The sequence below is a fragment of the Stenella coeruleoalba genome, assembly GCF_951394435.1.
Source record: "Stenella coeruleoalba genome assembly, chromosome: 11".
NCBI lineage: Eukaryota > Metazoa > Chordata > Mammalia > Artiodactyla > Delphinidae > Stenella > Stenella coeruleoalba.
The window spans coordinates 6,068,775-6,081,873 of NC_137157.1; the positions used below are offsets into that span (position 1 = coordinate 6,068,775).

The window sequence follows — 13,099 nt, forward strand, 5'->3', positions numbered from 1 at the left end:
CTGTGAAAATTAAGTAAGCTGGTATATGTTTCAGGAGTAGATACCTGCATCCTGAGGTACAGCATGAGAGAGAGAGAATTCTTCTGCCCAAGCATGGAATAAAAGTCCTTCCCCTCGGTCTGACTGATCCAGCCTGAGTCATGTGCCCACCCTGGGACCCATAGCAGTTGCTATGCCATCTACTGTCTCCGAGTTAGACTGATCAGGCTCCACCCCCACAGGTGGAATCAGGCCCTCTTCTTTTTTTTTTATTTTTATTTTTGGCTGTGTTGGGTCTTCGTTGCTGTGCGCGGGCTTTCTCTAGTTGTGGTGAGCAGGGGCTACTCTTTGTTGCGGTGCGCAGGCTTCTCATTGCAGTGGCTTCTCTTGTTGGGAGCACGGGCTCTAGGCGCGCAGGCTTCAGTAGTTGTGGCACGTGGGCTCAGTAGTTGTGGCTTGCGGGCTCTAGAGCTCAGGCTCAGTAGTTGTGGTGCACGGGCTTAGTTGCTCCGCGGCATGTGGGATCTTCCCGGGCCAGGGCTCGAACCCCTGTCCCTTGCATTGGTAGGCAGATTCTTAACCACTGCGCCACCAGGGAAGCCGTCTTCTTTTGAGTCACCTGCTTGAATGAAGGAAAGGAGGGAGGCAGCAGTTCGCGAGCTGCCGATTCGGATCAGATGAGAGATGACGCTCACGCGTACAGGCGGTGGAAACGGGCGACCAGTCAGCAGACTGTACCCACGTTAAGAGTGTAGAAAATTCACGTGTTGGTAGCTGATAGGTGTCAGCGGAGAGGTGGAAGGATAACAGGATTCACTGGGATGGGGAACCCCAGGGAAGTGCAGATGGATGAGTTAAAGTTGGGCCGTGTTGCCTTTGGCGTGAGTGTGGATGATCTAGGGGGAGAGGTGGTTGGATCGGTGTATCTGGGGCTCTAGCAAAAGGTCGGAGCTGCAGAGATTGGGAAGTAATCAATATCTGTCTTTATAAATCCATGTGCCCTTTCAAACACAGAATCTTACATCCTGCTTTAATGTTATTTAAAACGTCTAAGTGCATTAAGTATAATGGTTAAAAACAATTCAAATGACTTACAGAATTGAGCCAGCTTCCCAGCTGACACTGATGGCCTCTGCAGCAGGAAACCCCCTGTCTCTTGCACCTTTGGGGATCCAGGCAACCTTATTCTTCCCTCATCGTGGCAGGGTGGGTGGGCACCAGGAGGAGGCTGCGCAGCTCAGACCCTGTATTCCAGCACTTTCAGTGCTGCAGTTTCCAATGAAGTTATTCCCTCTGCTGGCAGTGTCCCAGACAGTGCTTGATCACCTCCAGAGTCAGCGAGCTCACTACCTCCTGAGACAGGCCCTGTCCTCCAGATGGACATACCTGCCCGTGAACATCAGTTGGCCCCCTTGGCTTTCCCCGGCTGTGAGTAGCTCTGCCCTCTGGGCCGCTCGGAGAGAGCGTGGAGCTGGATGTCTCCCTGCGCCAGCTCCTCAGGCATTTGCAGGAACGGCCAGGGTTGCTTTCAGTTCCCTCTCTTCAGGCTGGGCCCCTCCTGGCTTTCACAGCTGGAGCCGGGCCTCGAAAATCCCTCTTCGACCAGGTAGAGGAGAGACTGCTTCTTCCCACGTGGTAGCCTCTTGCAAAGCACTTCTAGTCCTGCTGAGACGGGGCAGTACTGCTTCTGGTTTGGCTGTGGGAACACTTCCGGTTCCACTGGGGAACTTCTGGTTCCGCTGTGGGACACTTCTGGCTGCCCCCTTTCCTGCTTCTCTGCGGAGCCTGTGGAGGTCTGGGTGGGTAGATTGAACACCCGCTCCCCTCTGCTGCCTTGGGGGGGTTGCACTGGTCGAATCCCACTTACAGCCCTTCTAGGTGTGTGACCGTGGCAAGGGTGTGGCCTTCTTGTGCCTCGGCTTCTCCGATGCCCTTGTAAAATTGGAATAACAACGATGGTGCCTATGTCTCAGAATTAGCATGAGGACTGGGTCCGTGATGGCGCGTGGTGTCGCCCCCCCGGGACTCGGGCATAGAAGCAGCTCATTGAATGTTAACTAGACTCGCTTCTGTTGCTCTCCAGGGTCTCTCCGATCTCTCTGGAACTTCAGAACTGATAGCTCTTTGACCTGTGATGGGAAATGTTGAGAAAGACTTAAAACAGGAAAAAGGGTGACCTTTACAAAGGCTGTTGGCCACTGTTTATGAGACGAAGGCTTTGTTGTGACAAGGAAACTGGAGCGGTAGAAATTCAGACTTCAGACGCTGATCTGGAAGGAAACTCTGGGGGAGTATGTGGACTTTTCTCTCATTCCAGAGGCTACATTTTTTGGTGGTGTGCAAAGCTCATTTATCTCATACCCCCTGCCTCACAAGTAATGAGGTCTCCACCTCTGGGAAGCTTTCAGATATCCTGAAAAGAGGCAGTTTGGGGGGATTTTAGACGGGGTCCCTGCGTGCTGTTAGTGTTGAGAGAGCTTCAAAGGGGGAAGATAGGGGTGGGAATCTCACCTGCTTCTCTGCAGGGGGGATCTGAAAATCATCCCAAACATGCCTGGCACGTGGCCCTGCTCCCCAAGGCGGTGGCCAACCTCGTGGCAGAGCCAGAATCTTCATCTCTGTAACCTTTGGGCCCCCCGCCCCCAGCACGAACTTTAGTGAACACCTGTTGAGTCATCCCCTAACCACTCATGTCCCGGTGACTTCAGCAGTGGGGGGAGAGGGGACCCCCAGGCTCTCCCTCTGACACCTCTCGTGCACCTCATTTTGCAGACATCGACGAGTGTGAGAACGACTACTACAACGGGGGCTGTGTCCACGAATGCATCAACATCCCGGGGAACTACAGGTGCACCTGCTTTGACGGCTTCATGCTGGCACACGACGGACACAACTGCCTGGGTGAGTGAAGCAGCTGTGCCCTGCCCGCGGGGCACACCCTGCCTGTTCCTCAGCTCCAGCTGGCAGTGCGGGGGGTCGTGGGAAGGACTGCCCTCTTTTGGTTCCTTGTCTTAGTCTGCTACGGCTGCCGTAACAAAAGAGCACAGCTTGAGGGGCTTCAACAACAAGAATTTATTTTCTCACAGTCCTGGAGGCTAGAAGTCCGAGGTCACGGTGTTGATGTGTCTCTTTCTATTCTGAGGCTTCTCTCCCTGGCTTGCAGCTGGCCCCCTTCTCGCTGCGCGTCCACATGGTCTTCTCTCTGCGTGCAGGTACCTGATGCCTGTCTCTCTCTCTGTCCTAATCTCCTCTTCCTATAAGGACACCAGTCATATCGGAGTAGAAGCTATCCTGACGACTCATTTTCAACGTAATTACCTCTTTAAAGGTCCCATCTTAAATACAGTCACATTCTGAGGTACTGGGGCTTAGACCTTCAACATACGAATTTGGGGGAAACCACAGTTCAGCCCATAACAAGGATTCTTACACACCTCCAGATTCTCCTGGTTCAAATACACATATTTTTAAAACAGTTGTGTAAAACTTATGAGTAACGCAAACTTTCTGGGTCAAATTGGGAAAACGTGGAAGCACAAGATAAAACTGGAAAGTATCTTGGTTACTGTGGTGTGTTTGCCTTCAGGCGTCTCTCTGCAGCCAGGTGTGGTTACACTGTAGTTGTGATCAGGTGCCTGGCCCCTGTTATCACCCTTTTCCTAGTTGCCTCATAGTTTGATAAGTGACTAACAACCCGGGGCTGCTGTAACAAAGTAACAACTGAGTGGCTTAAGCTACAGAAATGTATCCTGTCATAGTTCTAGAGGCGAAAATCTGAAGTTGTGGCGTGAACAGCGTTGGTTCCTTCTGGGGGCTTTAAGGGAGGACCTGTTTCATGCCTCTCTCCTAGCTTCTGGTAGCCTCAGGCTTTCCTTGCTTGTAGATCACATTCTCCCTCTGTTTTCACATTGTCTTTGCTCTCTGCATGCCTGTCTCTGTGGCCAAATGTCCCCTTTTTCTAAGGACACGGTCATATTGGATTAGGGTGTACCCTACTGACCTCATCTTAACTTGGTCATCTGCCAGTAACCTGTCTCCGGAAGGGGTTACTTTCACCGGCATTGGGAGTCAGGACTTCGCCGTCTTTGGAGGGATGTAATTCAACCCATAATAGAGGTGGTTTGCAGCCTGTGGCAGGAGGAAGGTCTCCTGGTAGAAACCACGTGGTCCCAAAGCAGATGCCCCGGTCCCCCAAGCCCTCTTCTGCTACCAGCTGCTGAGTGACCTGGGGAACGGTGGCTGGAGCCTAGAGGGTAAGACCATGGACTTGGCCGGAGTGTGGTGTGACTGTGAACCCGTTCTTAACATCTCTGAGCCTCAGTCACTTGTTGGTAAAGGGAGGGTGTGAAGAGCAGCTGTGTCACACGCTGCTGTGAGCAGAAACTGCGATCGTGCCCAGACGGCTGAGAAGTGTGCCTGTCCCAGGGCTCTCAGTCCTCAGAGCGGTTCCTGTCACCATGACTGCAACAGGGATAACACGCTGTCTGCCTCACTAGGTTGTGTGTGAGGATAAAATGGCGCAGTGAAGTGGCTGGCACTTGGCGAGTATAAATTGTCAACAAACAAGCATTAGTATTACCGTAGGTGACTCAGCCACCCTTTTGTGGTTGGACGTTGAAATTCCTTGCTTATTTTGTTTGTTTTTACCATCAGAATCCAGAGGTGATTCTGGGCATAAAACTTTTTTTCTTGTTTCCCCAACTGTTTCCTTAGCAAGTCTTCCTGGAACTACTGGGTCAAAAGGATTATTTGGACTTTTTTTATGGCTTTCAATGCCGTGCTTCCTGGAAGGGCTCAGTAAACCTTCCATTGTGGCAGCGGGTTTTTTGGTGTATGGCACAGAAGCTGGACATCCCAAGTGCTCTGCAACTTCCAGAGTTAGTGGTGTATTCGTCTTCAGTTCCTCTGCCTGTTTCTGTTGAATGCATATTGGATCTCAGATGAGCTTGTTATGGGAAACAGATCCATAAACATGTAATTACACCCCCAAATAAGTGCCAAAACGGAGGTCTGGACTGTTAAAGCCCAGACGGGTCTGCGAAGAGCTACCCCTGCATGGGGTTGGGGCGTGGCGGGGCCTGACTCCTCAGGGGGACTGCATCCAACAGGATCTCCAAAGGTAGGCGAGCAGTTTACTGGGTCGAGGGCAGAGCCTGCGTGGAGAGCTGTGGGTGGCTCCTTGAGGCTGGGCTGGGGGGGGCGGGGTGGGGGGGTGCTGGGAGGAAGAGCGGGAGGTGGGGCTGCCACAGCAGGCAGAGCCTTTGGTGAGATCGCGGAGAACCGAGGCTGCACGGCGTTCATTGTGCCGGACGCCAAGTTCAGTGCTGTTCAAGTTTTCTCTCCTTTAATCCTCCCAAGAGCGTAAGCATTTAACTTTCCTAGTCGCTCGCCCCTTTCTTCAGATGATAGAGCACATCTCAGACACTGATTAGTCCGTGAAAGCAGAGCTGACGGTCTCTATGGAGCAGCAGGCAATATCCCCAGTGGTCAGGAAGACGGACCTTGGCAACTGCCAGTTCTGGGCTCAGATCCTGGTTCTGCCAGTTATCAGCTGCGTGACCTTTGGCCTGGAGGTGATACTCGCCTCCAGGCCTCAGTTTCATCACCTGCAAGACAGAATTCGCAGTCCCCTGTCTGGCACGGCTCTCGTGAGGACTGAGTGGGATCGTGGATGTCAAGCATCTTGAGAGTGCCCGGCACCCACCGAGCACACAGACGTGACGGGCCCCAGGCTGGTCATCGGCTTGCGGACCAGATGTATTGCGGTGGGCTGGTCTGACGCCCCCGAGGCCTTGTGGGGGCCCGGCCTGCCGTCTGCAGCCCCCGGGCAGTCACCTGTTTGTAAACACCCTTGTTCTTTTTTTTTTTTTTTTTCCCGGTACGCGGGCCTCTCACTGTTGTGGCCTCTCCCGTTGCGGAGCACAGGCTCCGGACGCGCAGGCCCAGCGGCCATGGCTCACAGGCCCAGCCGCTCCGTGGCATGTGGGATCTTCCCGGACCGGGGCACGAACCCGCGTCCCCTGCATCGGCAGGCGGACGCTCAACCACTGCACCACCAGGGAAGCCCATCACCCTTGTTCTTGGCTACGGCAGGTGTACCCAAAGCCTCCAGACTAATGGAGTCTGTGCAGGTCTTTGTTTCAACAGGATTTTCACGGTGGATTCTTTTTACACTCATCAATTTAAGGAACTGGGTAAGACTCCACCCACCCCCGCCTCCGAGCACAGATTGCAACTTCCTACGGCTCTAGCTCGCACATACGGCAGCCGACAAAAGGCTCTCTCTGTTGCTCCTCTGCTTTTAGCTGGGGCAGACGCTTCCCGACAGACCTCCTTATGTTTGGGCTTTTTCCTTCTCAAGACAGAACTCCGGCTCTAGAGAAGACAGACCTCGGCTCCCACTGGCTCCAGCCCCGCCTGACCGCGTAAGCTCTCAGAGCCGCAACTCCCTCACCCATAAAACGCTGAAAAAGTACCCAGCACAGTGTCGGGATCGTGGAGGCTTATAGACACTGGCTGAAACAAGTAACACTGTACGAGGAAGCTGGGCTTGCAGTTGGAAGATGTGACCCACATTCTGTCACCACCACTCATGCGTTCTATGTTGGAGACCAGTTACTGACTCTCCACGTGTCAGTGCCCCTAACTGCAGAGCGGGTCGGAAATGCCTGTCTCGGTGTCACTGTGACAATTAAATAGGAAAGTAGACCTGGAGAGCTGAACGTATTGATGTGAAATTCTCCGCGGGTGCTGGGTGTTGCAGAGGTTTCAAGCCGGCAGCCCACAGCCCTTCTCCAGCCTGTAAACATGTTTGGTCTCTCCCCGCCATGTTGATGATATGACCGTGACGATGGTGGTGGTGATTGAATTATTTGTCAACATTTATAAATCGACGGGTGTCACATAAAAATCAATATTTCCAGCACTGTTCCTGCTTGGCCATAGTCACCCAGCCCCTGACTTTGTGGGACTTGGGCAGGGGTGCATATCCCATGTGGTCCAATGTGGAAGTCATCACGAAGCTTCAAACTAGAATATGTTCAATCTTTTCTGCCTTGACAAGTGTTCCTAATGACTTGGAAGGCTAGACCGGAATTGAGAAATCTAGGACTCCTTGGAGTTTTGTGCCAGAAAGTGGTAGCATGGGCAGTGCCTGCTCTCCGCCCCTTCTTCTCACCCCTGGCTCCGTCCTGCACCACAGGGAGCCTGAGGACACCCTAACCTGAATGTGTAAGCTCTGACCATTTGCCCCCAGACCATCTTCCCTTTGGCTTGGTCCTGTTATTTGTCCCTCTGAGAAGAGACAGGCTTGGGCCATGTGGACAGGGAATTTTGGGGTCTCAGACACCCAGAATGTGGTCTAGAAGGATGGGTATGTGTTCCAGGTGCCGTGACCCCCTGTGGACTCCTTACTGTATTGGAAGGGCTGCAGCCACAGGAGGGGCAGCACAGGGACCCTCAAGGCATTGAGCCAAGAGCAGGGGCACCTCTTGCCCACGTCTCAGTGTGGTACCAGCAGCAGCCGGCAGGAGCCGCACCATGGCTGCCCCCTTTGGAGGGTGTGTGTACGTTCCCGACTGCTGCACTCCCCACCATTCCCTATTGCTCACAACCTGTTGGTCATTTAACTGCCTGCTCTGTCTCAGTAGGAATTGTGTTCACACTGCCTGATGAAGCTTCCAGCACAGGGCCTGCCCTCAGTGGGTGTTCGGGAGGGGTGAGAAGCGGACTGAGTGGTGGCAAGTTTCTGTGTTCTGCATTCTCGCTGCTTTGCGCGGTCCTGACCGTCTCTGGTCAGTCACTCTGAGCCCCGCTCCACAACCCATCACCCGTCAGGGACAGTTAGGCCTGTTTGCGTCTCCTGTTGTTTTGTCTCCAAGTCTGGGTCAAAAGTCTCGTCCGGTTGTAACATTCCGCTCTCAACCACCAACGAATTCCTTCGGGATGGTGGCTGGAACCGAGCCTGGTCAGCACAGTCTGAAAAGCATTCTGAGCTAACTAGGAGAAATGAGGCTGATGGCTGAAGGGTTATTTTCTTGCCTGGGTTTTCACAGTTGAACCTTTTCTCTTTTTTTTGAGCAAATGAGGTTATTTTCTTGTGGAGATGGCTTGCCTGGGACTGTGTCCTGGAGGATGGCCAAATCTGTCCTCTGGGGAGTAAAACCCTGTTTCTATTTGACATCTTTATTGAGGAATTTCTCAAATATAACAGAAAATGACACCAGAGGGAATTGAAACCATGATGAGATCCTTGCTCAACCCCAGATGACTGCTTTTAGCATTGTAATTACTTGAAATAGCAGTAGTTCTGTTTGAAAAATATTATTCCAAACTCCACGCAATTGGACGTAAGAGCAATATTTAGGCTAATAGAATAAGATTTTTTTCATCTTAAATTAAAACCAGCAGTGGGTAATTTTTTCCCGACTCCACAAAGCAAGGCTCCTTTCTCCCTAAAGCCATTAGTTCACTTAGCCAGATGTTTTCTGCGACCCCAGTCTTTATCTTGACTTACTGCAAAATACGGTTCTCAAGTTGCCCACAGTCTGAATTTCGGACTTGCTTCTCAGCACTTTTTCCCCTGATGAAGAGGAGTCATCTGGAGCCAGGTTCAACAGAACAGTTGTTTTGTTAACCGGATCGCTACGTTCCCGTTAACACTTACGGAGCACCTACCGTACGCCCGGCCTTGTGCTAGGTAGTCAGCTTCTTAGGTGAGATGAGGAACTTCGGCCGCACCTCTGCCGTGCACCTGGAGTCGCCCAGGATGTCGTGCTCACGTGCCGTCGTTCAGTTCTCACAGCATCCACAGGCAGAAGCCATTAGTATCCCCTCTTTACAAATGAGGAAACTGAGGCTCAGAGAGGGAAAGTGACCTGTGTAAGGTCACACAGCCAGTACGTGGTAGGGCTGGGAACAGAGCCCAGGTCTGTGCGTTTGCCAGTTCAAGCCTGTAAGCCACTGCCCGCCCCTTGCCTCATGGCACCCGGAACAGAACCAACTCTGGGAGGCTGGTCCGGATCAGGGAGGGGCTTCCTTCACTGGGGGTTAGATGTGCCCTGCTCTGAGTTTGAGAGTCGCTGAGAAACCCTGGCGTCTGCCAAGCCAGGCTGGTGGGCGGCGTGCTGGAGGGCGTGAGGGCGGCCCCTGCTCCAGAGACTTCCCCCAGGTCTGTCCTGCCTCCCGGGCCAAGGCAGGATCTTCCTTACCCTTGAGCTGCTTTGGGGCATTGTCTCACCCCGTGTGAACGAGCGGAGCCCTGTTGTTACTGAACCCGCTCGTGTGGCTCCCATCACTTTCACGGGAGCACCCAGTTCTTCTGCCTGCCGGCTCACGAAGCCCTCAGGCCAGGGTGCTTGCTGCCAGCCTCCTCTCCTCACCTCTCATCCTTGCCCACCTGCACCCTCTGGCCCGGCCTTCCTTAAATCCACACGGTCCTCCTACCCTTCCCAGCTGTTCAGGGCTGCTCCCTGAGACCCCTCCCCCAGCATGACCTGGTGAGGTCCTACTTGTCATTCGAGACCCAACCTCCACCTCCCTTTGCTCCAGAGTCTTCTGTGACCACGTGGTACACACCTGCACTGTGGCTCTGCGCTGGGGTCCTCCCTTCTTCTCCTGCAGGCAGAAGCTATCTTGTTTATCTCGTCTTCCTCCTCTGAACCTAGTGTGGTGTCTGGCATATCACAGGCACATAATAAACATTTGTAGAATGAATGAATGAATGAGTTTGAAGAGGGTCCTCAAGCTCAGCACACTTCCGTGCTGGGCACATAGCAGAGATCCAGGTGAATTAGACGGAGCATGTGTCACAGGACTCCCAGGTTCACGAGAAACACAGAAATGTCCACGCTTCTAATGACAGGTAGAAAGGGCTCTTTTCGCAGTGACACAAGCCTCCCACCTAGTATTCATCCATTTGTTTGTTCAAAAACATTGTTCTGAGCACCTGCCGTGTGCCAGACCTGGTTTTAAGTGCTGAAGATACAGTGAGTGGCGACCAAAAGCAACCAGGCACCCGCCCTAGGGAGCGGGGAGGACAGGGCACAGGTAAACCCGTAACTCAGTCAAGTAAGCTGAGTCAGGTCAGCTCCAGTGAAAAACAATACAATAAGGTGATAGAAGGTGATGGAGGCAGGATGACCGTGTTGGAGAGGGCGGCGCTCCTGTTACTGCCGCTGCATGAAAACCACCCCACACTTAGTGGCACAAAACACCCTTTGCCTCTGCTTGCAGATTCCGTGGGTCAGGAATTCAGGCAGGACGCAGCAGGGGCGGCTCTCTGAGCTGCACGGTGTTTGGGGCCTCGGCTGGGAAGACGTGAGGCCGGAGATGACTTGATGGGGGCTGGACTCCTCTGGGGCTTCTCTGCTGGCGTCTGACGGTTGATGCTGGTTGTCAGGCAGAACACTTACGGGCAGCCTCTCGCGGTCTTTCCGCATGGGCTGGTGTGGGCTTCCTCACAGCATGGCCGCTGGGTCCCAAGAGAATAAGACACAGGTGCATGGAAGCTTTCCAGTCTAGTCTCAGAAGTCACTTTCACCCAGCTCTACCTGTCAAGGCAGTTACAAAGGTCCATCCACGTTCTTGGGGGGGTGGGCACTTGGGGAAGGGGGCCTCAGAGTGGAGGAGGAAGCTGCCCTGTGACGATCTTGGGAAGACCTTCCCTCCAGGCAGACGGGGAGGACAGAGGCGGTGGCCCGAGGTGGGGACAAGCTGCGTGAGTTTGGGCACAGGTCACTGTGCCTGGAGGATCTGGAGGGAGGGGGAGGGTCTGGAGACGAGGTCGGGAACGGGCAGGGCCAGGTCATGTGCAGCCTTGTGGGCCCTAGAAGGGAGTTGGGATTTTATTCTAAATTAGTTGGGAAACCACGGGACATTTTAACCAGGGACTGACTTAATTAAGAGATTTGCTTTCTGACTGCTCAGTAGAGAATGTGTTACCTGGAATAAGAGGCAGAGACCCCTGTGACGATTTGGGTCAGAGATGTTGGTTGGCCAGGTGACAGTGGTGGCAGTAATGAGAAGTGGTTGAATTCACGTATGTTTTGAAAACAGGGCCAAAATGAATTGATGATGGACTAGATGTAAGAAGTGAGGGGAAAAGAGGAATCGAGATGGACTACTAGGTTTTGATTGTTTGTTTTGTTTTGTTTTGTTTTGTTTTTGCGGTACGCAAAACAAAAACAGAGGCCACACTGTTGTGGCCTCTCCCGTTGCGGAGCACAGGCTCCAGACGCGCAGGCTCAGTGGCCACGGCTCACGGGCCCAGCCTCTCCGCGGCATGTGGGATCTTCCCGGACCGGGACACGAACCCGTGTCCCCTGCATCGGCAGGCGGACTCCCAACCACTGCGCCACCAGGGAAGCCCTGGACTACTAGTTTTTTGCTCGGAGTTACTGTGTAGCTGTGCAGCTGCGGCTGAGACGGGGAAGACTGGGGGGGTAGGACAGATTTTGGGATGGGGAGCGGGGTGGGCTAAGAGTCTGTTTGGCCAAGTTCAATTTGAGATAATCAGTAGCCCTCTGAATGGAAATGGTACACAAGTTCAGAGGTCTGTGGGGTAGTCAGGTCTGGGGTTCGGGGAGAGCGTGAGAGCCTAGAGCTTCTAAACGGCGTCAAAATCCAGAGCTCTTAACGTTCATTCGTTTCATAAGATTCCACGAGCACCTGCCCGGTGCCACGTCCTGGGCTGGGAGCTCGCAGTTGGGAGACGGATGACGTAGTCCCGGCCCTCAGGAAGCATCGGGACTCAGCCTCCCCAGCTTTGAGTCCTGGATCCGTCACTTAACTGTGTGACCGTGAGCAGGTAACGTCACGTCTCTGGGCCTCTGTATCCTCGTCTGTACGGCGTGGCTAACAGCAGCGCTTATTTGACGGGGGTGACGCAGAGACCAAAGGAGATAAGCTTTGCAAGGTACATGCCTGGTACACACGACGAGGGCTCAGCAGATGTGAATTACCTAAGTATCACTCATTCCTGGTGTGCAAAGTCAGAATACTTTTTAAAGAAAATGGATGTCCTTTCTGAGCTGGTGAAGAGGCAGGGGGACGAGCCTCGTCCCCGAGCTGGGGGTGAAGCTCAGGGGACCGTTGGGGACTGTTCCTTGTGTTCCACACGGTGCTCACCACCCTCCCGGCTCAGAAACCTCTCCTTCCTCCTGCACTGGTTCCTGTGCACTCATCCGTCGGCATGGGTCACGTGGCATCAGGGCTTCTGATCCCAGCTCTGCCACATACTCATTTTGTGACCTTGGACCCTTGCCCCCTCTTTCTCAGTCTCAGTTTTGTTTTCTACAAAATGAACATGATCCCTGCCTGGTAGGATCAGATGTGCAGGTGACACCACAGGGCACCAGGCAGAGGGAGAAGAGGAGGAGAGGATCCTGGGAGGCGGCAGCCGGGCCCAGGGGCCGGGCTGCACACGTGGGAGGGAAGCACCGCAGAGGCCCAGATGCTCCGCGTCGGCGCAGCGGTCACAGCTCTCCCTGCGCCGGGCTGGTCCCTGGCAGGATGAAAGGGCCGCGCTCCAGGCCTTTTGAAGGCGCCCCCTCTCATCCTGGAGGACAGCTGGAGACAATGTGTTGCTCCCTTGAACCCCTAACGCAGGCTCGAGTTGCCTCTGTTTATTTGTCTTCATACTTCAGCAGCTCAAATGCATTTCTTGCTGGGAAAAAAAAAATGCTGAACATTTTAATGTAAAACTAAACAGCTTCGGACAGTCCTATACTTACTCCATAAACGCCAGTATTTTTCAAGGTAAACTGGAGAGGTTTCTTCCTGTTCTATTTACGCCCTCCCCTCTCTGCTTTTCCCTAGTCTGGCCCACATTCAGGTGGTCTAAACACGCTTGGTTGGAGGGATTTGCTGTCCGAGGACAAGTTGGATTCAGACTTGCTTCTCCTCCCAGCTTTTTACAACTGTTGATCTGATGGAAATTCTTTGGCTTGAAGAAAAGAAACACACGGGACAACAGTGTGCATCTTTGTAAATGGACTTCCTTCCTTCCCCAAATCACTACAGAACCAGGGAGATCCCGGAGCAGGGAGGGAGGTGGATGGATTGAGACCCAGGTTTTGTTTTGGGGGGTGGAGTGGCCTCCTCCAGCCTCATGCCTGCAGCC

General features: G+C 53.4%; 1 protein-coding gene across 2 annotated transcripts in view; it reads left to right on the forward strand.

Moving 5' to 3' along the window:
* SCUBE1 (signal peptide, CUB domain and EGF like domain containing 1) overlaps positions 1-13,099 on the forward strand; it is a 127,108-nt gene that overhangs the window by 19,119 nt on the left and 94,890 nt on the right. For both annotated transcript variants that reach the window (XM_079938557.1, XM_079938558.1), the window contains exon 3: positions 2,752-2,880. In XM_079938557.1, coding sequence (XP_079794683.1) covers positions 2,752-2,880 — 129 coding nt within the window. The remainder of the gene's footprint in view (positions 1-2,751; positions 2,881-13,099) is intronic.